We start from the raw sequence: 24,269 nt of genomic DNA, 5'->3' as shown, positions 1-24,269 counted from the left end.
GGTTGGACTAGATGATCTTAGAGGTCTTTACCAACCTTAACAATTTTATGATTCTAAAATTCTAAGAAAGGCCAGACTACTGCTGCTGTATCCATGCAACACACAACCCAGTGTCACACTGATGTTGGAAGGGGCCCTTCTGTGCCTCTGTGCCCAGACACATCTGCTACCTCCCTTCCAGTATGGGTACCTCTGAGATCTCAACTGAGTTGGTTAAGAACTAGTGAAGAAAAATATATCATTCTATGCCGTGCCGTGCCATGCCGTGCCGTGCCATGCCGTGCCATGCCATGCCATGCCATCCTTTTGTTTACTGGTGAAGCCAGCTCCCTGTGGGGTTGGTTGACTGGTGGAACTGGTCCCTGAGACTTGGTCCTCATGGTTGGGACAGGGGAACAGCTTTCCCCAATATTTCTGTGAGATTGGCTTGACTATAATAAAAAGGGAGTGCCTGAGGGAGCTGGGATTGTTCAGTCTGGAGGAGGCTCAGAGGTGACCTTATCGCTCTCTGTAACTACCTGGAGGTTGTAGTGAGCTGGGGGTCGGCCTCTTCTCCCATGTAACTAGTGACAGGACTAGAGGGAATGGCCTCAAGTTGCTCCAGGGGAGATTCAGGCTGGACGTTAGGAAACACTACTGTTCTGAAAGAGTGGTCAGGCACTGGAATGGGCTGCCCAGGGAAGTGGTGGAGTCACCGACCCTGGAGGTGTTCAAGGAATGTTTAGACATTGTGTTGAGGGACATGGTTTAGTGAGAACTATTGGTGATAGGTGGACAGTTGGACTGGATGATCTTGTAGATCTTTTCCAACCTTGGTGATTCTATGATTCTATGATAATGTCACTTATTGAGACATTTAGGACCTGGTGAATCTAATGTGGAGAAGCAGGTCAGCCTTATTTGTGGCTGTGTGGCAGATGATGTATGTAGGGAGAGCCCCATCTTACATTAGTGTCTCTGAACTACACAGATAAGACTGGAGCCCAGCAGAAAGGAAGGAAACACCCGTGCCACTGAGGTGGTCGAGACAGAGTCCAGAGGTGAAATAAAGCCCGTGGAATGCAAGGTACCGTGTTCTAGATAAGTGCCTTGGGCAGAAGAATGCTTCTTTTTTTCCCTACAAGCACTAAATCTATCGGTTTCTGGCAGCGAGGGCTCCCTGCTCAGCTCCTCTAGGAAGTACCTGGATGTCTGGGAGCCGGCCGCCCACCTGGGACGAGCCGCCAGGCTCCTCCGGCAGCGCGCTGAGCCCGGGACGCGGCGAGGCAGAGCCTTACGGCTCGCAGCCCTCCCTGCGACCCTCGGCAGCCTCCAGCCGCAGCCGGCCCCGAGCGCAAAGGAGTTAACCGGACTTTCTGCCGCTTCCCGCCCGCGCCTCCTCCGCCCTGCCATTACCTGCGCACCACCGCTGCCGGAGCGGCGGCGCGGGGCGGGGGCAGTTCGGCGGCGGGCGGGCAAGGTGGCGGGCGGCGGGGCTTCCTGCGCCTGCCGGGGCCGCCCGCCCGGCGGGGCCGCGGTGCGCGGGGGCCGTGGGTGGGCGCGGGGCCGGGGCGCCGCGGGGGGAAGGCGGGCGGAGCGGGCAGGCGTGCGTGCGCGGCGGAGCGCGGCCGGGATGCGGCATGGCTGTGGGCTCCGTGAAGATGCCGCCGCCGTGTGAGGGCGCGGAGCTGGCCCGCAGCTGGAGCCCCGGCGGCGGAGCCCACGAACCGCCGCCGGTGCAGCTGCGGCAGAAGCTGCGGGAGCTGCCGGCGCTGCTGCGGAGCGGGCTGACGCTGCGGAGGAAGAGCGCGGCCGCCGCCGGGCAGCGGGTGAGTGCGCGGGCAGCCCGCGGGCAGCGGCTGCCGCGGCGGGGATCGGGCGGGCGGGGCGGTGCCCGGAGCGGGGCAGCGGGGAGGCGGGCGGCCCCCGGGAGGAGGTGCCCGCGGGGCGACCCTCGGCGGGCATCGAGTAGCGCTGTGGGTGGGCGCCGGCCGTGCCCCGGGCTCCGTGCTCGGCCCTCCTCGTCCTCTCCACGGGCACGCGTGGGGACGTGGGCTGGAAGCCGTGAAGTTCAGCGCGGCCTCGAGCACTTGAAGCCTTGAAGCCGGAGCGAACGGCTTCGTGGTGCCGTCCACGTCTCCGACGGAGAGTGAGGCTGTGGGGCCGGAGACGCTGCAGGGATCCCTGGCCTGACACGCTGGGCTTGGGGATGGCTCATGGCACGGCCTCATTAGACTGGCTTGGTGGGTGCAGCGCCCTGGCGAAGCACGGCATGGCCTCCACGTTGCTGCCACAAGAACCTCTTGCTCCTGCTTGGAGCTGTATGTGGGGGGCACTGCTGTCAAATCACAGAAAATTCACTGACAGGCCAAATCTGGCCTCAGCCCTGCCATCCCAGAGCCAAAATGAAAGGGTCGGCTTCATCCGTGCGGGGAATGGGGTGTGCTGTCCTGTGGCTGCGATGTGCTGATCCCCACCTCTGTACTCGGTGTGCGTCCGTGCCCTGAGCAGTGTTGTGATGCTTTACCCATGTAAATACACGCACGAGATTGTTGTTGTGAAATACAGGAGTGTGAATTTCAAGTGAAACTTCCTGCTCTGTTGTTAGAAGATATACACACGAGGAAGATAAATAGGGTTAAGATAGCACACAATTTATGGCAGAATGGCTATTTCTGAATAATGTTTTGATTCAGAGCTCTGTTCCAGAGTAAGGTTCTTTCTAAAGTGAGTCTAACACACAGAATAAAGACCAGTCTGTGTGGAGGTGACTGATGATTTTTATTGCTCAGGTTAAATTGTAATCCACTTGGCAAGCGCCCATTCAAGGCAGGGCTAAGGGGATTTAGTCAGTTTTCAATGGCCAAGCCTCCTCTGCCCTCGCAGGGTGTTTACGACAGGTATCCATCTTCTAGTGAAGATGAGACATTTTCTGGTTTCTGAAATGAGTTTGATTTATTCCACCTCTAAAACACACTGCAGGAGCAGCGGGCTGAGCTGCCTGTGAGGAGGCAAGGATTGTCTCAGGGCAGCTGTCTGGCTTGTTTGGAATAGGTCTAAACACAATCTTCGTATAGATGATTCGTGACACTTCAGCGACGTGCTGTGCAGAACAGGCTCAGGTCCGTCATTGTGGTTGCTCTTCATTACTACCAAAAGCATTTGATAAGTGTGAAGAGGGTAGATGTGGCACTTGGGGACATGGGTAGATGTGACACTTGGGGATGTGGCTCAGTGGGCATGGTGGTGATCAGCTGAAGGCTGGACGAGGTGATCCTAGAGGTTTTTTCCAACCCTAATGATTCTATGATACTACTATGAGCACTTACTCTGTAAATATTTGGAGTGGGCAAGTTCACGCCCCGGTGAGAAGGCAGGGTGGCTCCTGGGTCACACAGTTCCTTGGTCATCCTTGCTGAGGCCTTGGTCCCATCTTGCTTCCTGACAGCTGAGGCTCTGCCCATACAAGCAGATGTGCCACGTTTTGCACAGGCAGAGAAAAGGATTCAGTGCTGTTGTCATCTGTGGTCCCGCCTCGTGGTGGTACTCTGTGGTTTGTCTTGCAGAGTTATTCTTGACCTGTCCACCCAGGCAGGGAGATGGCTAGAGAGGGGACAGCGAGGCTGTGAGCCGGTCGGGAGCCAACCCAGCAGCTCTAGGGCCAGTGGGCAACGCTGTGTGGAGATGCCGTGCAGGACTTCCTGGGCAGTGACTTAGTGCTATGTGAGGAGGGGACTGACTTGCCCTGCCACCTCCTGGTCTGCAGGGTTCTGCCTTTCCCCAGGACCCAGCTGGAATTGCTGCAGGTGTCTGCTGGAGCGTCCTTGGATATACTTTTAAACCTGACTATCACATTGAAAAAGCCTTAAGTTAAGGTTGGGGAAAGGCTGATTAACACAAATATGAAACAAAGATCTCTCAATTCCAGCTCAACAACGTATTTCAGGTGAATCCAAATTCAGTGTTTGGTGCCATTTGCTTATGAAATCTCCATTTTCCCCCTCCTCCAAAATTTCAGTCTGAACTTAGCCTCCAGTGGCATTTTCTTTGTGCTTTTTTGTTTGTTCAAACACCAAGCTGGGAGCCTTATTTGTCCAGCTGGTTTCGCCAGGAATGTTGCTCACAGAAGTGCGCTGTTTTCAAGTAAGTGCTGACCAGCTGAAATTCCGGTTTGTTTAATTTCCTAGAAAAATATGATGACTCCTGAGCAGGGGGGGTCTGCCTCTGCTGCTGACTTGCTGAGGGACCGCCTGCGGTGCAGTTTGCTTCCTCATCTATAAAACAAGGATAATCTGTATGCATGCGTGCTTGGAGAGTATGGATAATAAAATATAATGGAAGTGTTAAGGGTGCTATAATTATTTTAAGGATGTACTTCACTGCATGTTGTTAGAATACTTCCTGTGGTGTAGGGAGTAGGAAGGCATTGAGTAATATACAAAACATGGAATAAATTTTGGAAAACAGTATGAGGTAGAATGCATTTTTTAAATCAGTTTGGGCCTTGACCCTCGACATCAGGCTGTTTAACAACTTGTGTCCAGAGATGGGGATAATTGGAAAATGCAGAAAAAAATGGAGGTGAAGCAAAGTGAGCATTCTTCTCTCTGTTCAGTGAACCCAAAGACCAGGATACCAGTGGGCATTTTCACTTTCTGTGTAAGGATACTGCTGATTTTAATACACATGAAGAACACAGAGATGCAAAAGCACCTTGTAGGAAAGTTGCAGCAACCACCCTGCTTTCACTTTCCTGTTTGGTGGGCCCAGGTAAATAGCAATACACTGCACCATTGTTTAGATAAAGCTCTAATCCCTCTGCTGGGAAGCTCAACGCTTTTTTAGAGCTCCTGAACTTTGAACTGGATGTTGGCGTTGTCCCTGACAGTGAATTTCCTTCTGTTTGGTCTAAGGGCAGGTCTAGCACAGATGTCTGTGGTGGCTGTGGAGGTTTGGCTACAGTGAGCTGAGGGAGGGATGGAGTCTATTCCTCTTCCTCTGCTTGGTGCTTTGTTCCTGCCAGATAAAACTGCAGAAAATGATCCAGCCTTTTGCTGTGCTAGTTTTATTCTTTTTTATTTCTTTTTGCCTCTAGGAGGGTGGGTGGATTTAGCTTGGTTCCTTGATGGGGCCCATAAGCATGTCGCAGCCCACTAGGGCTCATACAGGAGCAGAGGAGGGATGCACTGCGTTGGCTCAGTGTGCCTTGTGCAGCTGTTCCCCTTATGCGTGCTTTCTCACAACCTTTGCAGAGTAGGAGCCTTCTGGTTTTCCAGTTTGCCTCCTTGAAGCTTGTGTTAGGTATACAGTCAGTAGGCATGAGTATTTAAGCTATTTACTAGTTTTGCTGTCCTCTCTGGCTATAGTGTTAACTATTTGTGAGGATAGTTGTTGCTCTTTGTCACAATAGTGCTGCTGGAAAATGTTTTGTTTATCACAGTGTTGCCCGGATACTTTGTCACTCTGATATTGCTGACCTGTACAAATCTTCACCACGGGCCAGGCCTTTTGCCTTGCTTGGTTGATGAGATTCCATGACTGTTTTCTCTTCTGAAATTCTGTAATCACTTCTATGAGGTTCCCAGAGGTCTTCAGCCAGACAAATGTTCTCAGGTGCTCTTACACTAAGAGAACCTGTCTCTGTTTGGGTGATAACTTTGTCCTGTGCATAAATCAGTATGTTAACAGACTGTAAGGTTGCAGGTTGAAAATAAATCAAGGAGTTAGGGTATGAAGGCTCGGAGTTTACGTGAGTTCAGAAGAGACTGGTGAAACTCATGGACGGGAAATTTATTGAACATAGATAATCCTCATCAAGTTTGGAAAGTTCCCGAGCTGAAAATAATTGGAGGGTTGGAGGGTAGTAGAGAAATCTATCATATTCTGGCACTGGCAGCTGTTGTGCTATTGCAGATAACTCTTCTTTGGCAGGGAGAAAAGTCAAATAATGTGCAATCTGTTTTAATTAAATGAAGTATCCTAACCCCTCTTAGCCTACATTTTGGTAAACTTTTATCCATCTCTCATAAGAAGCTTTCAGTTGCTTACCTCATTCAAGTTCCTTTCCTCGAACCAGTTCACGCTGCGATTGGAGAAGTCATAGTGTTGTAAATGAGGTTTTTCCAGGACACTAGAAATTCTCTGCTGGAAATACTCAGAATTTCCGGTACTTCTTTTCATGGCTACAGTATGTTGGTAGTTATAGATACCTTTTGATTGGTCCAAGTGTATAGGTCTGCCTCATACTCAGTTAATCTCCCACCCACGACTGACATTCACAGCAGTCCATATTCCTCTTCATTGAAGCTCCTCATCTAGTTATTGCTGGAGTGACCTTGTATCTCAGGCTGCTGCTTTACATCCTTCTCCTTATATCCCAGTCCTCAAAGTCACCTCATCTTCCAGTACGTCATTCAGTTTACATTTGTTTCAACAACGTCTCCTGTTTTGTGTCGTCAACTCATTTCACTAGCACATTTATTCTTGTTTGACCGGTGTTAATGAGAAGAGTAGAAAAAAAATTAGGAGAACAATTACTCTGGTACCTATATTTATATATGCTATAGAGGATTTACCTTTGGAGTTTTTCCTGCATTAAAAAAGGTGTGGTGTTGTCGTGCATGGACACTATACTGATTGAAATCAGGGCATGGAAATAGTGGATTGGTTCAGTGAATCGAAAGTTTTACTGTCACTGCTATTATCGAAGTGGGCTGATTTATATTGGTGACATTTTACTTTAAAGCCTGCCATTGGGGTTCTACTTAGTAACTTAATACCCTGATCATTTTGGCAGTTATTATGGGACTAAAAATAGTCTCGGTAAGTAGTCCTGAATTTTTCCTATTGTAATCAGGCTTATTATGTATTCCTGCTAGATGTATTTGATTAAGATAATTGTCTTTAACAGTATCCTTTAGCTTGTCAGGGCTGTGACTGGTGACACATGAAATGTTGAGTAATGAGTAAAATAGCTTAGCGACAGTGACCATGGTAGCTGATGGGGAATTGCAGTGTCTCTTGTGTTTTTTTGCATAATAATTTGTTTCATAGTCAGTGCTCAGTGAATTACTAAATTGAGAATACTTCTTAATTAGCTCATGTGTTATGACATCTGAGGAGTTATGCCTGCATTTGATTAACTACAGCTGAGTGAGACCTAAGGCAAACCCACCCCTCTGCCCCACAGTGTAACCCAGGATGCTCTGCAGAACCCCCAGTCATTGTTCTGCCTGAGGCTGGGGTTAATCTGCTTGCCAAATGGTGCCTGCTGCCTGTGGCTACTCTAGTACTGTAGGAGGGGCTGGCAGAGCCTAGGTTGGCATCTCCACCGCTTTCTGGGTAGGTGCAGGTGTTGCTGTCCATGCACAGGGAAGAGGTGCCATCGTGTGGCTTCCATTCATGGGAGATGCACAACATTTCTTCTTGTTGCAGAAAATGCACGAGCTTGCTCCAGGCTATAGGGTAGATCCGAGTTTCCTTTTTTTTCGTTTTGGCTGGAGCATATCCTGGTAAGTCCCTTTCTGATCCATAATCAACTGCTCGAAAGCATGGTCTTACCTTTGACTCCTGTGCCTGGCTGCAAATCAAGCTCAAGCTGAAAACACCTCGAGTAAATTCTACCCACTTTTAAGTGCTACTTTTTGTGTGCATCTGTGTTAAGAATAAAATCATCAGTTACGGACTGATTAAAATGTGAGTCAGTCCTGCTTTTTTTTGTAATTCTGGATGAACAAGGGTGTCCCTGCTTTCACTTTTGGTTCTGCTCCTGTTTCTGTAGGATGTGGCCTTTAGATTCTTGGGTGGGGTGCTGCAGTGTGTGGCTTGGAAATCCATCAAGGAAATCTATGTATCAAATAAGATCGGCTCCAATGAAGTTAAAAGGAAGGTACTTAAATACTTACAAACATTATGCACCTTGAGGAGAAGGCTTGATTTACTTGTGAGCTGATTGTATTTCCTTAGTCAGAACTAAACAGAATTCACTTTGCAGAATAGTATTCTTTAATTTCCTTGGTTGCAAACCTGCATTATTGGTTAATTCACACTAGATTTCCCAGATGCTGAGATGAATGAACAAGCACTGCGCTGTACAATTATGACAAACAGTGTTAAGGTTTGTATTCAACTGTTGTTACTCGTATAGCCCCAGTGGTTTGAAAGCCTTTCAGTACTGAGAGGAAACAACAAAAAAAACCTGTGCATTTTTATGCTAATGCAAAAGCTGAAAATAAGAGGTGATAGCTTTTTAAAAGGGAAAAAAATAGAAAAGCAGAATGTGGCATCTTTATAACATAACTCATGGAAAGCCATTGTAATAGGACAGATGTTTTATCCTTAATATATAATTAAAGTAATATTTCACATGCTGGAAAGGAAGTTGCTTGTTATTTATGGAAACTATGAGCCTTAGACTTAAGATACCGTATATTTAAGATAGTTTATGGTTTCCTTTTGTGTTCATTGCAAGTTTCTCTGGGAGAACTAGGTTTAGAGCTGGCTTCTGAAAGGTGGAATGTTTACCTCTGCAGAGTTGTTGCACCTGGCAGCCCAATAAATGGATAGGCATCGCCTACAGGACAGTATCTGAAATGCTCAGGTCCATCCATGGCTTCTGACCACCTCAGGTGGTGTTGCAGCCATGTATGAGACAATGGGTTCAGACCATGGACTTTCGGCCTGGCTCAGCAGAATGCCTTAAAATCCTGGAGATGTCTCCCCACATCTGTGTGTTTGGCCCCTGGGACAACAGGCACTGTGGGTCTGTTCACATGGCAGTCTCCTGGCGATGTGAGACATCTTGATCCTGATGAATTGGAGGACTGGGCAATCACCAACCACATGAAGTTTAATAAGCAAGTGCTGAATTCTGCACCTGGGACAGGGCAACCCTGGTTATACATACAGACTGAGGGATGAGAGACAGAAGAGCAGCCCCACAGAAAGAGATCTGTGCATTCTGGCTGATGGCAAGTTGAACATGAGCCAGCAGTGTGCCCTGGCAGCCCAAAGGGCCAACTGTACCCTGGGGTGCCCCAGGCCCATCACGGCCACCCAGTGATGGGGGGTTGTCTCATTCTGCTCTGCCCTGTGCGGCCTCACCTCGAGCACTGGGTGCAGTTTGGGTGCCCCAATATAGGAAGGACATAAAACTATTAGAGAGTGTCTAAACGGGGGCTATGGAGATGGTGAAGGGTCTGGAGGGTGAGATGTATGAAGAGTGGCTCATACATTATAGGGGTTCGCGTTCATGTTTGGATAATGAGCCTTAGCCCTGATCGAGTCTGAGTTTGGAGCTGCAGTATAGCACAGAAAACAGGATGCTTTCTAACCTTGCGCAGTGTATGTATGGATCAATTTCAATGGAGTATTTCATGTTTTTAGTATTGGCTGTATAAATATCATATATGTGACACCTTTTGATTTAAACTTTTCCATTGTAGCTGTGCTTTTGCCAAGAGTTTAAGGATAAAAATGAAGTCACTGAGGCTCTGAAGTTAAAAGCCATGGGAGCAGGTTCTGAGTATTTTCCTCTTTAAGCTACCAGTGTAAAGGGCAGTGCCTATTCATAATTGTCACAGTATCTTTTATCTCAGTTAACTTATGGTTTGACTTGGGTTAGTCTGACCTTCAAGATGATCTATTTATGGCTATTGTATTAAGCTAGGGTCAATTATTATTATTAAAATTCTACAGTATAATTTCTATTCTGATGAATTCCTTTTTCACGAGATGTTTTCCTGGAGCGAAGACAGCTGATTAACCAATTAAAAGTCAATATACTTTCTATAGTGTGAAAATATTCTACTGACTTAGGAGAAAACCCTTCAGTCTGTATAAATATGTACCGGCAGAGCTGTATTCATAGTATCAGTCATAATTTTTTGAGTTCAGTTTTAGAACAGTATTAATCCACTAAGGCTTAAAGTGCCACACAATTTCTAGTTTGCCTTTTCAGAAAATTTTGGTTGTGAGGAATGCAACTCTTTTTTTCCCCCCCTTGATTTGGCTTCTAACTTGAACACTTCATGCATACTTTGTATAATCCGAGCACAACATAAGAATTTCTGGATCAGTGTTTTCATGGTAATAAGTACAAACATGTAGTGGAAATGCTCAGTCATGGCCTGAACCAGTGATTGAGCACTTGGTGGGGAGGCAGGGCTAACCCAGGGGAGCTCAGGTGCATGTAATGCACCTGAGTGACAGGAAGGGATGGAGCCAGGATCCACCCCTTCCCAGACCTCATTTAAGGGTTGGCAGTGGAGGCAAGGGTATCTTACTTGGAAATCCCTGCTTACTGGAGGCCTTACAAAGGTAAGCAGTTTTTCTTCCTTTGTTTCTGTATCCATGGCTGCTGCATTTGGGCTTGTTCTCTTTTGCTGTAGTCTAGGATTGTGTCACCCCACTGCTATTGCTGTACTTTCCATCACATTACAGCATTACAAAACATTTGTAGTAAACTCATTCTGAAATGAAAATAATTGTTAAATATTTACTCTTTGGATGATAATTTACACATCTATAACTTTTAGATTGGTTATGCATATTTTTTAACAAATCAGAATGGAGATGTCATTAATAGATGAAATTACTTGGAATATTACCACTAAAATCATGACAACATATCAAGAGTAAGATGTCACAGCTCACATTGTGCAGTTTAGATGCTCCCTCAGTAAACTGAACATTAAGTACTCCATTCTTCTTGGACTTTGCTTTTTATATCTAACTGCTTTTCAGAAGCAATTTTTCTTCATGGATTCTATTATCTAAGCAGGTTAATGCTGGAAAGGTGACACCAGATACTTGGAGAGGAGGGGAGAGGCTGTCCTGTTTTGAGAGTGCTCTTTGACTTCCTGATCAAAGGGAGCTGCCTTTTTCTCCTTGCTTCCTGAACCTTATGCCAAAGCCCATACTTCCATGGGAGACACACGGAGTGGAGAAGTGAGAAAACAAATAGTTTAGAGGCCAGTGGTCTTGTTACTTCATTATAGAATCCGTTCTGTCTATGTGTGCTCTTCATCTGCTGGTAGCTTTTCCTGCTGCTGATCCTTTTAAGCATCTTTACAGATTGCTTGTTAGTGTTGTTACTGGGACTGTGGAACAAGCAACACCAAGGAGAAGGGTGGTGGTTTCCTGCATAAATGCCGCTGCCCAAGAAGCACATGGCAAACCATGCCCTTGCAGTAGATGAATTGTAGTCTGCAAATCAGTGCTGAAGAGTAGTCAACCAGGGGAAATACTGCTTTTTTTTTTTTTTTTTGGATTAAAGACAAACCTCAGAAAACTGAGGTCCAGAGCACTTGTGAGCATCAATAATTTATTACATATCTTTGTGGGAGGACAGGGAGAGAGCAGGTGGTTGGGTTTTACGTGTTTATTTTTTAAGAAGATAAGCCTTTAATTGTGGCCAAGTTCTGGCTTAGATAGTTGCTCAATGATTCTAAAACACTTTGTGATTGCAGTTGGATGTGCTAATCATATACTGTCATGGTCTGCTACTATACACTGTTAAGCAGATGCTCCATTTCATCCCATAGGTGAATGCACTTCACTGATGCATAAATTGATTTTTTTAAATATGGAAAGTAGGGGAGAAAAACAATGTGCATGCATGGTTGGCTATGCAACTTGCAGAGCTGTTGTTTGTTTACTGGCTTGCTGAAGGAATGAGCTAGAGGAATCTGTTAGATCTGATCTGGATCCCGGCTCATGCACAGCACAGTGTTTCGTTGCAGTAAGTCATTTCTGCATGGCCTGAAGCCCTTGTCAGCGACAGCAAATCTGGGGAGTGCAGGTTGCCAGTCTGTTACTGAATCTGTCTTCTGGGATGAACCGAGGCTTGCAGTGTTTGTGAAGGAAGGCCAAGTGCATGGGAGATGCCAGTCTGAAATGAACAAAAGCAGAATCCAGCAGTTAGCCACCAAAGTGTAAAGGTATGGGCACAGCATACCCCATGCTTCCCAGTATGTTTCAGCTAGATCCTGCTAGATGTATTATAAAAAATTAAAAAACGTAACCAGAATTTGACTTCTGTTCACAGAGAATGAAATAATCATGTCCAGAAATGGAACTCAGATACTTTGAAAACTTACAGCATACATGCCTTTGTAAAGATGCCTCTGTCATCTTGCAGAGTGTTTACAGGTGATGAAAAGATCTGTTCTCTTTCTAGCTTGGTATCCACTGAGTGGATAGAACTGGTCAGCCTGTTAGAGCATAGTTATTTGTAAACGTTATCTTTGACAGCAATTGCTGGAACAAAACATATAAAATGCAAAAAATAATAGTGGCAGTTAAATGAGTACATCTATTTCTTATTGCATTCAAGAATGTGAAGAAGAACGTTCAGCAGATATTTAATTTCTTGTTTTATCTCATTAAAGAGGCAGTCCCCAAACAAATGAGTTTCAGATTAATTTTACCAAAGCTATTTATCTAATTATGCCTTTTACTGCACTTGAATGAGTGGTTGTGAATCAATAGGTCTCGTAGGTTGCCAGGATATGCATTAGGACTGGTGAGCCTCCAAGCTCAATAGCAGCTGTGGTGCTCATGTGTTTTTTTTTTTCCTTTTCATTGAGGTATCTGTTCTCAGTTCATACAGTGTGTGAATAAACTGAGAATTTGTCTGAAATGCTGCTTAAGAAGTCCTGATGAGTTGATTATTGCAATTCAATGTGACAATAAAAATTTATTGTATACTAGTCGAGGTTTTATTTAAAAATAATCTAATTATTTCAAAGAAGGCTAGTGCGGATAGAAAACATTGTAGTGGATCAAGATGATGGTTCATGTAGTCATACGTCCACAAATTTTAAGGTTAATCTAACAGATAATGAGAACTGCAAATAAAAGTTTCTTGTTCCCTCAAGAATAACAGATAACATTGAGCAAATGCTATATAGTCTTCCTTATACATGGTCTTTTTCTAGATTCAAATAGCTGGACATGCCTTATATTCTGATGCTTACAGGTAGTTACAGCTGTTCATGTTACTCATACAGAAATCCAGCCTTTAAATGAACCTGGCTGGTATTTTTGCTTCAGGCTCATCTCAGAACTCACAGTTATGGAGCATGCATGAAGTTTGATGATAGTGACATTACAGAGGAAGAAACCTTGTTTTGTTTTCCTGTGTTATGAAAATGTTTGTTTTTTAAATATTCCACCTTTCATATCAATGACTGTTTTGTTCATTTATTCCTATCAGGCAGGAAACTGCTGACTTCTGTACAATCTGTTCTTAAGTATTCTTTTTTTACAACAATCTTTTAAAGCAAGAAATCCCAGTCTCTCTAGGTGACTCTTTCCATCTGAATAGAGTTCCCTTTTCAGGGCTGTTTTTGTTACCTAGTGTAGTGGAAATGCTGAGTCACGACTTGAACCAGTGATTGAGCACCTGGTAGGAAGGCAGGGCCAACCCAGGGGAGCTCAGGTGCGAGCAATGCAGGATCCACCACTTCCCAGACCTCATTTAAGGGTTGGCAGTGGAGGTGAGGGTATCTTATCTGGAGATCCCTGCCTACCTGAGGACCTTGCAGGCCTTCTAAAGGTATGCAGCTTATTTCCTTTATCTCTGTGCCTACTGCTGTCATGTTTGAGTGGATCCTCACTTCCTGCAGCCTGGGGTCTTGCTGCTCTGCTGTCATTGTTGTGCTTTCCATCGTGTTACACCTAGTTTTGAACTTCGTCTGCTTTGGCAACGTCTCTTGGAGCTTGTAATGGCTTGTGCTGAATGTAATCTGGGTGGGATCATGCTGCTGAGTTCTACACATCATGCACTTTCTTCCCTCTCTCTGTTGTGTATGCTTTTCATCCAAACCATTTGCTACCTTTTTTAGAGCTTTTGGTGGCATAGAGTAGTCTTCACAGGTCTTTAGGTTTTCACAGCTGTTCACATTGCTTTCTTTATGTTAAGAGTTGATTTTTAAACCAGATAAAATGTCAGCTTTTTTCTTCTACTGGACATTACTTTGCATTTGATAATGAAGATAACTTAACATGAATCTAGTCAAGGTATATGTGGGTAGCTCCATCTGAACTTGTTTATAGATGTCTGATTGTGACTGACCAAAATAACATAAGGAAAACTTGCCTATCATGCTACTATGTTTTATTAAACAACATTCAGCTGAAGATGTAGACACTGGGGCATCTTTGTATTTTTCTATTCAGAAGGAAACCAGACTATTTAATCCTGTACTTGTCCTTCATTAGTTTGCTATTGCTTGGTCAATTACAATATTTTTTCTCCCCAGAAAAGACTGCTATTGCTTCTTCAAGGGAATGCTGCATGCCAAGATGAGCCTACTATTTCTACTGGAGATGCAGCGATCGAGTATTGCAGTGCAGATGGTCTCTGAACGTGCAAGAAAGCCAGCTAGTTTTGTCCTAGTCTTGACCAATATACTGTGTTAAAGATTCTGTTTTTCTTGTAAACAAAAAAAGAAAACCATCCCCTCCTGCCCCACGAGACCCTCCGAAAAAAGACTGGTCGTGAGTGGTGAAACTCGTATGAAATGTGTGCACAACTGTTTGGAAAGCACTATGCAGACTGGTAACCAGCAACTTTGTCAAATAGTCATTGAGCGATGCCCTGCAAGTGCATGTTTTGGCTCTGCTACCATCAGTATTTTCTTTAAAGGCTGCAGTGATGAAATAGAGTATGCTTATTAAGAATTAGCTACCTATCTAATAAATAAAGAAGAATAAATGGGGAGGAGAGGAAGAAAGTGTTTTTCTTTTTTTCTTTGGTAACTTTGAGGGTGAAACTGTTGTTTTGAGCAAAGCTATCTAACTGAAATCAGCAACGAAGACTTCTGAAGAACATTGCATTACAGACTGTTCTCTAAACTTGTAAACTTCTTTATTAAGATTGTAGATACAAAGTATTTCAGTACTGGACTGTTGCATTTAAGCATATAATGTACCTAATAGAGCTACACTGCTGTTAAATAAAAGTTGTGTTCTTAGTAAACTTACACTCTTTAAAAACCCATTTATTGTGGTTGTAGAAAAGGACTTATTTCAGTTGCTTATTAATAGCAAAACATGTTACAGGAAAACTTATGGCAAGAGGATGGGAGTGGATAAGGGAAGATTACATTCTTCCTTTCTGTAAATAAAATTATTGCCTCTGGGCAGCTTCTTTGAATTTAATAATTACTCTTTATAAACCGAAGGCAAAAACCACCTTGTGGCACTGACGAGCTAAGGGTAAGGTTTGTGAAACTTCCAAAACTTGAAATTTGTTTAACAGATTTTTTTTAATTATTTATCTGAAATTAAGGATAAAAACAGACTGGTTCTTTGTCCGTTGCTGTAGCAATTTCTGGTGTTATCTGACTTTTAAGAACAAAGCTAAGTACTGAGAGTCTGTGAGTCATCTTCTCTTCAGCCTGGGCCAACTAACTCCAGTTTCAGTGTGTGTATGCTTCTTTCTATGTAACGTGACTTTTTCCCTCCCGAGTTTGTCATTGTTATCTCTTGGCACAAGTGTAGCAGTTCAAAACATCAACAAGCATAAGGCATGTGAAAAACATGCAGTTGGGCCTCCCATGTAATCTTCCAAACCCCAGAGCCCTCCTGTTGCCATTACTTTGTTGTTGGTGAACCCACTTGATCTCTTGATTGTGTCTTGCTTGATGGAGCAGGGATGTAAATTCCAAAGCAAAGGTTTGCATACCAGAAATGGTGTCTGAGACCCTCTGTGGCTATCTTCTCTGGTGTCTTGAACAGACTGGCAAAACATACTGGCTTCAGCTCAGCAAATCCAAACCCAAGTAATGCCAGATAAGTGTTGGTCTTGTTTCTTAAGAATAGGGTGAGAGGGAAGGTGTCCTGCTAAGGTGTTCACATCATGAGGATGATGATAACATCTGCTCTGTAGGGTTAACCACGCATTTCCCAAATAACATTATCTTAATTTTCCATCCCTGTTCTCTTCGTTCTTCCTGTTTCTCTGCATCAGAGTTGTCTGTGTATATACCCAGGTATCAAGAAGGTGCTGAAACTGTTTTGCTAGTTCCATTTAACAATTGAATGGTGACCAAAAAGATATCATACTGCTGGCTTGGGTCAAACTTGTGAAGCCCTTGTTGTTGGTACTGTTGTTGAAACAACAGCTGGTTTGAAGCAGTGTCTAAAAAGCTGGTGTGTGGAAGGATGGAACAGTGAGCAAACTGATCAGCGTGAAAATAATCTGTTTCTTGAAAACAGTGTATCTCAAAATCTTACAGCAAGTCTTTGGCAGGGCATCCAGGCTGGTTTGGTGAATTGATTCTGGAAGACTGCTAGGATGTCACTGGCATCTTGGTTTTTGTTAGTGTTTGTAGAAACATTAGTGGAGTATCTCTGCTAGTCTCTGGTAAGTCAATCACTGTAGTGGGGAATGCATCAGTGCATAATTCTTTTGGATCGTTCTGCTTCCCTAATTCTAGTCTAAATTCTCTAACAAGCTGGCATCTTTTCTGAGCATATTGCTTGGAGCAACTTGTAAAGACAGCAGCTCCCCAGCAACTCCCCCTCTCTCTCCCACCTCCTACTTTGTGTAGGTCAGAAAACATTTGCTGAACTGAAATGGTATTAGTTACTGATTACTCAGTCTGGGTGGGCTGGTAACCAGGATACAGTGGGCAACTGGAAGGAGGATAACAGCATATTGAAGTGATCAGTGTTGCAAGCATTGGCTATGATGCAGAATATTAAAGATGAGGAAGGTTAATTCTTGTTGCCTCAATACCTGAAAAATGTGGTCAGTCTTTAGGTCTGACTCTTTAATTTCCAGTGGACAAAGCATCTTTTTAGGGATCTTACAATTTTAAGATTTTGATTCCTTTCTCTGTACAACTATCTGAAAGGAGATAAGTGAGGAAAACATTGGTCTCTTCTCTCTAATGGCAAGTGATAGGATCTGAGAAAATGATCTTAAGTTGTGCTGGGGGGGTTTAGGGTAGGCATCGGGAATAATTTCTTCTTAGGGTAGCTGTGCACTGGAACGGGCTGCCCAGGGAAGTGGTGGAGTCTCAGTACTCAGAAGTATTTAAGAGGCATATGGATGTGGCACTGAGGGATGTGGTTCAGTGGTGAGATTCAGTAGGTCAGGTTGATGTCTGGACTTGATGACCTTAAGGTTCATTTCCAACGTAGATGATTCCATGATTCTCTGACTCAGTCTGGTGAAGCAGAAGACGGTGGCTCAGGTTGGATTTCCCACTTCACGTGCATATGTATAGAGGGATCCTGAAAGGAACAGTGGTGAGTGTGGTAGGGCGTGGAGGATACAGGACAAAGTAGCACAGGGAACATTCAAGCTGCTTCTTAGTCTGATGGCCAGAAGCTCTTCAGATGTGCTTTTCCTTGCACTGTCTGCCTGGCCTGTCTGTCCTCAGGTAGTGGAAATGTGACCCTGTAGATAGGCAGTGATGTATGCATTCTTTCCTCTGATTGTGCTATGGCATCAGCAGACCGGTCTGCTGGCTCTTTGAGGTTGCGCTGTTTGGGATATGTTCAGCTACCCTTTGGCTGTGAGTAATGCAGAGCCTATTCCACTTTTGTTTTGTATATAATGGTTTACATAATTGATAAACGTGCTTGCATTCACGTTCTGTCTTGCCTCTCTCTTATGTGTTCTAATGAGTATAATTTCCTTAAAAATAGTTGTAGTGCTACCACTGGTGACTTCAGTGGAGGGATGGGATATTTCTCTGAGCTGTTATTTCAGATGCTGCATATGCAGGCTCTGTTACTACCTCATGTCTGTTTTGAAACAGCCTTAAGTTGATGATCCACAACTTCCAAGGCAAGAGGCCTCTGTTTAAAAACAAAAGCATATAATCAATTGAGCAGGAAGGTTTCTTAATAAAGTTTCATTGGACTATACCAGCTATGTTTACATTCTTACCATGATCTTCTGATACATATTTTCTGGATTATACCCATATCTGGCTGACGTCTGGTGTGTTCTATGGTGAGATAAGTAACTCCCGAACAATTCTTTCCCAAAAGCAAACTTCCTTGCAACACCTGCTATAGTGAGATTGTGTTCAAATTATAGGGAATGCAGCCTCTGCATCAAGACACACCTGATGCCAGTACATATGTTCAAATGTACAATTCACCTCAAATTCCTACACCACTATCATATTCTGGATTTTTTTCCCCTCTACATACATGATTTTTTTAATGCTAATTTAGACTGTAGCACTTTCTTTTTTACTTTTTTCATATGCTTTAGAATATGGGAATAAGACTGACTAGGACGTGCATGTCATATGGTGGAACTTCTGTTGGAATGCAGAACTAGATAATAGTTGCAAATGCAGTTAAAGGTTAATTAATTCAGATCATTTTATCAGATTTAAAAATAGAAAAATCTTTTAATCCATTGACTCTCAAACTGTTGTTGTTTTTCTCATTAAGAAACAGAATCTTTCTTGTAAAGGAAAAACAAAGATGCATTTATGTGTTTAAAGGATTCCTTATATATATATATGAAATGAACCGAAGAGAGAGAAACTGCTCGTATCAGGTCTTGTTTTGCCAGAGTTGTTGTAGGAGCTAGGGAATCATCAGGTTTGATAACCTAATGTGGAAAAGGAGACTGATGTGGGACCAGTTGAGGGACTATCTACACTGTTTGTTTTAGAGTTAGGATTTGTGAAATAATTCGTGTATACTGTCTCCTGAACAGGTTTAGTGCAATGCAGTTGAATACTTCCTTTTCTTTTGAGTTTGAGTGGGACTTCATTATAAAGGGCATTAATCTCAAAAGACTAACTTATCAAATTTTGTGACTTTTTGCTTAGCTTGGTTGAACACCTGTGTTCTGCAAGCCTCATATGAGGCATAGGATCACCTGTACAGGCCTTGTCTGATCTGGCCCAAGCTATGTAGAAAGTAAATAGTGAATGCAGTGAGCTCTTACAATGCTTCTCTGAGGAATCCTCATAAGGCATATAACCCTCATAGTTTCAAATGTCTCTTGTTGGAGTGAGGTCTTGCCCTTCAAAAGTGCGTACTGAAAAGGAAAATCTTCATGGAGCTGACTCTGTGTTACCAGCTGGAAAATGTCAGATGATAAAGAAACCATGAGCCCTCACACAGAGTGGACTGACTTCCACAGCAGGACTTTTATTTTGAGACTTGTACATTATGGTGACTAAATTCAGAATAACAAAACAAATAAATATGTCACTCTGAAAGTAATGCCTCCTACTTATTTCCATGGAAACTACAACAGATACAAAGAGCACAGTAACACTGTTTTATAGAGCAAATTTTCAAGTACAAAACACTATTTTTGAACAGACAGCACCATTAGCTATGCATTTTCACTAGTGATGACCAAGAAAGCTTTCATGCTGCTCTTGTTTTTAAAAAATAAAAATCTGCACCAGTAGAGGTGACCCACTATTTCACAGCTGCAAAAATGCATTGGTGCAAGGAAAATGTTGCCCACACAGTACATCCTTCATTGTCCTGATCAGACAGAAATCAGAATGCACCAAATCTGGAATATACAGTGGGTGTGGTAGGAAGTCCAGCCAGGATTTTCAGCATACTCCTTGGTCTTCAAACTGGTATGGGGTCTGGTGCTATGGTGTTGCAAGAGAAAGATTATCTTCTTCTCTGGCAGTTTGAGCCTTCAGCTCAGTCAGCATCGTGATGCAGTGATCAGAGTTGATGGTTTGTCCAGGTTCTAGGAAATTCAGAAGGATTGCCCCTTTCCTATCCCAAAAGACAGTGTGTGTCACTTTACCTCAACTTCTTATTTGATGCGGAATTTGCATGTTGCCACTCCATGGATTGATGTTTTGACTTCAGCTCGTAGTGGTGATAACTTGTCTCATCGCCAGTAATAATTCATCCAGGAAACTGTCACCTTCTACCTCATCTTTGTTCAGTAAGTCCTGACAATTATGTGGGCAGTTTTTTCTGTTCCTGTGGAGGACTCACCTGGCACAAACTTTGCGATATTCCAATATTGCCACCATTGTTTCCAATGCATTGAAGCTGGTATTCAGCTCCATACACAGTTCCCTGGTCATAATCTACCAATGTGTGTGGATGAGCTGATCGAAACACTTGTCTTGTCATGGTGTGACAGCTGTGCATGAATGTCTGGAATATGGATTGTATTTCACGTTGCTGTCACCACTGCTGAAACGCACTACCCATGGCCTTACTGTGCTTCGCGTCCACTGGTCGGTCACCATAAGTGTTCAGCAAGCGTCAATGAATGTCAATGGTTCCATTTTTTCTGTGTGAAGGAATTCAGTTCAGCCTTTGCTTCCTATGTGCTTCCATGTCAGACACCATTTTATCAGCCTGCTCCTCTTCTACCATCTGTCATACAGCAACAACATGTAACAAAATATTGGTGGGAAGGTTCAACCTCTACTGCCATACCACCAACATCCTCCTCTGATGTCATGGGCCGACATAATGAAATAGGAGGCATTACTTTAGGAGCAGCACTGGTATAATGCAACAGAACTCTGTGCTTTATTAATATGAATTGTGTGGAAACAATTGTTATATGAATAAGGAATGAACATAAAAATGTATGTCAGAGGAAAGGCAGATAATTAAAATTAAGGATGAAGAGTGTCAGTGGGGAGATCTGCTTCTTCGGGGCAGAAATCTTGCCTAAGTTGAGACAGTGTGTTTTTCTGTCCTTGGACTTATTCATGAAGGAGATCCCTATCTAGAAATGCCTGAAATGCTTTTATGACGTTATGGGGACGCTGAGCACTTCTGTTTATTTCTTAATATCTTAATCTACACAAGATGTCATTTATATTATTTGGATATAGTCTTATCATACTCAAGTAAAACTTGTGTCCACTAAGTACTTGGTACTTGAGCTATCTTTACATGCATAAAAATTTACAAGGCTCATCTGTGTCTTGCATCGATGCGGTTTTATGATTCTGTAACATCTCAGTGTACTGAAAGCTAAATTTACCTAAGCTGCTTTTAGTGTATGTTCATGTATGTTGAACTCCTAGTCAAGTTCTAATTCTATATCTAATGGTTATTGCGCTCTTCTTTCCATGTTACTCTAGATGCTAAATTGAATATTAAATTTAATACCAGGTTTAAATACCAGGTGAACTGCCTTGATTTTTCAAGTCTCTTCATGTCTTTGGAGATGGCATGCACTTGAGTTTTCATTTGTTCCTGCTTCAACACCCAGGCCAAAGGTTTCCAAGCACAAGAAGATGTTATCAAGGTTAGGTTCTGTTGGGTGTTTGAAAGTGTTGTGCAAAGCTGCAGTGGAGTTGCACATGCTGAGGGCAGGTGGGGAATTCTTGGAGCTACTTAGCCTAGAAGTTGGGTGGGTGACTCAAGGGAATAATTCTTGATTTATTTTTTTTCTTGAGAATTGAGTGCTTTTTAAGCTTCTCGCACAGTGAAATCTTGACTGCCTTATGAAACTAAAATAGTTAAACTTCAGTAGTTTTTCTACAAACAAGTAAATTACAGCTGTTCTTCTGGAAGTGGTTAAGAACTCCCACTATTCAGTCCATAGCCAGTTGGCATAGGCTTGTGCCAAGAGCTACTGTCAGTGAAATTAATATTGTTCCCACGAGGTCATGTGGTAGGGTGCTGCCAATACAAACAACACGACTGCAGATTCTTAAACTGTTAAGTCTGCATTGTGAGCTTATTTTCATTGTAGCTTGTTCACATTGCTTGGAGGCTGCTCCCACTCCTTGAAAATCTAAAAAGTAAGGAAAGCAGAAGTTAATAGTTCCATTCAAACCATCAGCATAGTCAATCTTGACCATCATCCCTTGAGATGTTCAAAGCCAGGTTGGATGGGGCCCTAGGCAACCTGATCTAGTGCCTGATCTAGTAGTTGGCAACCCTCCCTGTGGCAGAGGAGTTGGAACTGGATGATCTTTGAGGTCCCTTCCAGCCTAAACCATTCTATGATCAGGTGTCCAAGTGCTTCACGGAACAGAGTACTGTCCTTCCCACAGCAAGACATTTGCCTTCCTGTGCAGAAGATTGGTACCAGACCAGTGAGAGATGCAGGAATGAAGCAGAGATGCACCCAGAGCTCTGGGTCCAATATGTTGGACACTGTGAAATCAGACAGTCAGTTCTTGGGAACAAAGAACTTGATCATTTTGTTCAGGTATCTCATCAAAAGCAGAGTACGCATTGTGTACCTGAAAGGAATAATTGCACTCTGCTTGAAAAATAGTTTAGGAAGTTACTGTGTGACCAAAGTATGCAGGCAGTGGTAAGAGTGGAACTCCTTGAAACAGTAAATAACATTAAAACATACCTTTGTACACTTGTAAAGTAATTCGTGTAACATTAACATGCAGCGCGTGCAAAAAAAAATAAGTCTCAAATATAGTCATTTTTCAAATAATAAGCTAACTGATGCAATTTACTGTAAGGTATTTTCATAAATCATAGTGAAAGCACTGAATTTTAACTGTCTTTTTGTACGTGATGAATTAAATGTGTTGCTGTTACTGAAATCTATAAAACTTTATTTGTAAATTACTTTATTCAAAAGATTTTAATGATTTTCTTATTAAATAATATGTACTTTGTACTGACATTTTTAGCTATTTATTCTGTCAGGCTTGCTCACAGTTATTTGCTGAGTATTTGCCTGTATTTGAGGACTTGTTCTTCTGTCTGTGGACAGGTTTTCTCTGAAATAGCTGCAGCAATTTTAGATATTTTTGCCCTTTAGCTGCATGTCACGTCTCGTGCAGCAGAGGTGAGCCTCCTTTGCAGCAGGGTCATTAGGGCAATTCGTGGGAATGCTCATAGGTCTGTACAGAGGAAAACCAGCTGCCTGCCAAAGGACTTCACATCACAAAGGGAGTGGTAGAATTTCTATCTGTGTCATGAGTGGCTGTTAGTGATGGGTGAGATGAATCACCTGGTTAATTGATTATCTGCTCTAAAAGTTTCATTATATTTAATCTCTAATAAATGTGGGTTATTGAAGGCCAAGTTCTGGCGCCAGTATTACCTGCAATAGTGTTGATAGCAGAGGTAGGCCCTTTTATAGTCACCTCAGAATGCTCAGTGGCTGAGATCTGGCACACTGAGTAATATGTTCTAGTTGTGAGTGGTGTTCCCCAGAGATCAGTACTGTGGCCTGTCCTGTTCAATATTTTTACTGATGACCTCGACAAGGGGATTGAATGTGCTCTCAGTAAGTTTGCAGGTGATACCAAGCTGGGAGGAACTGTCAATCTGCCTGGGGGTAGGAAGGCTTTACAGAGGGATCTGGACAGGCTGGATCCCTGGGCAGAGGCCAATGGGATGAAGTTCAACAAGACCACGTGCCATTTAGATGTTGTACTAAGGGATGTGGTTTAGTGGGGAGATATTGATGGTAGGTAATCTGTTGGACTGGATGATCTTGGAGGTCTTTTCCAGCCTTGGTGATTCTGTGATTCTATGTTGGGAGAAGGTTTAGTGAAAGGCTAGTATGAAAACAGGTGATTTTCAGAGCCTTTTATTAAACACTGACTGTGTCTACAGAAGCGTCTGCAGCTCCATGTACTTTCTCCCATATTTGATGCAGCTGATTGAAGGAGGAGAATTAGGCTGACCAGCTGAATCAAGGAGTGATGGGACAGGAGAAGACTACGCAATACTTTGAGTTAGAAGAGACCTACTGAAGGCATTTTTGTCCAGCCCCTGCCTTGAGTAGAGACTTGAAAGCTAGAGTGGTTGCGTGGGATCTTATCCAGTCAAGTAGCGAAAGCTCCAGGAAGGAGCTTGGACAGCTGCTGGTCTCTCTGTAGGACCCTGCTCTGCACAGCCAGCCTCTGCCAGCCTCAGAGCTTGCGTCTTCCCAGCTTGCTCCAAGAACTAGTAGAAAGCATAATAGGTTTACGTGATTTGACAGGTTGGGCTGATGACCGAGGGTGCTATGCACGGCAGTCATAATGACTGTATGAAATGTCATCCTTCTCTGATTCTGAAATTCAATTCTATGGAGAAAGGGGCATGGGGATTCTGTGTTTTTTTCTTTCTCTCCCTTCTTTCCGTAACATTTAAATAGTGAGCCTGAAAATTTATTTGCAGGAACCCCTGTGCTATGATGCAGCTGCTGGCATGCGTAGCAATAGTCTGACTACTACCAGCATGATGATAATAATGATTTTGCTTGATAACTTTAACTTTAGCCCTTTCACCTTGGTTTTGGCTTCATTTTTTTTTAACTCTACCTCAAATTTTCTGAGGCTTTTGCATCAGAGAATTGCAGTCTCCGTTCACTGGGAATTATGATGACC

The 24,269-nt window shown here is 43.4% G+C and overlaps 1 protein-coding gene across 6 annotated transcripts in view; it reads left to right on the top strand.

The window, feature by feature from the left end:
- RAPGEF5 (Rap guanine nucleotide exchange factor 5) overlaps positions 1,551-24,269 on the top strand; it is a 153,797-nt gene continuing 131,078 nt past the window's right edge. For 4 of the 6 annotated variants that reach the window (XM_021385930.1, XM_021385929.1, XM_021385925.1 and 1 more), the window contains exon 1: positions 1,551-1,808. In XM_021385930.1, the coding sequence (XP_021241605.1) occupies positions 1,620-1,808 (189 nt within the window). In that variant the 5' untranslated portion in view covers positions 1,551-1,619. Of the gene's footprint in view, positions 1,809-10,179; positions 10,297-13,414; positions 13,538-24,269 lie in introns of those variants that run through there. The other 2 variants (XM_021385928.1, XM_021385927.1) reach the window with 2 other exon arrangements.

The sequence above is a fragment of the Numida meleagris genome, chromosome 2 (genome assembly GCF_002078875.1).
Source record: "Numida meleagris isolate 19003 breed g44 Domestic line chromosome 2, NumMel1.0, whole genome shotgun sequence".
In the NCBI taxonomy this organism is placed as follows: Eukaryota; Metazoa; Chordata; class Aves; order Galliformes; family Numididae; genus Numida; species Numida meleagris.
Note: the sequence above shows the minus strand (reverse complement) of the source record. Positions and strands in the feature narration are given on the sequence as shown.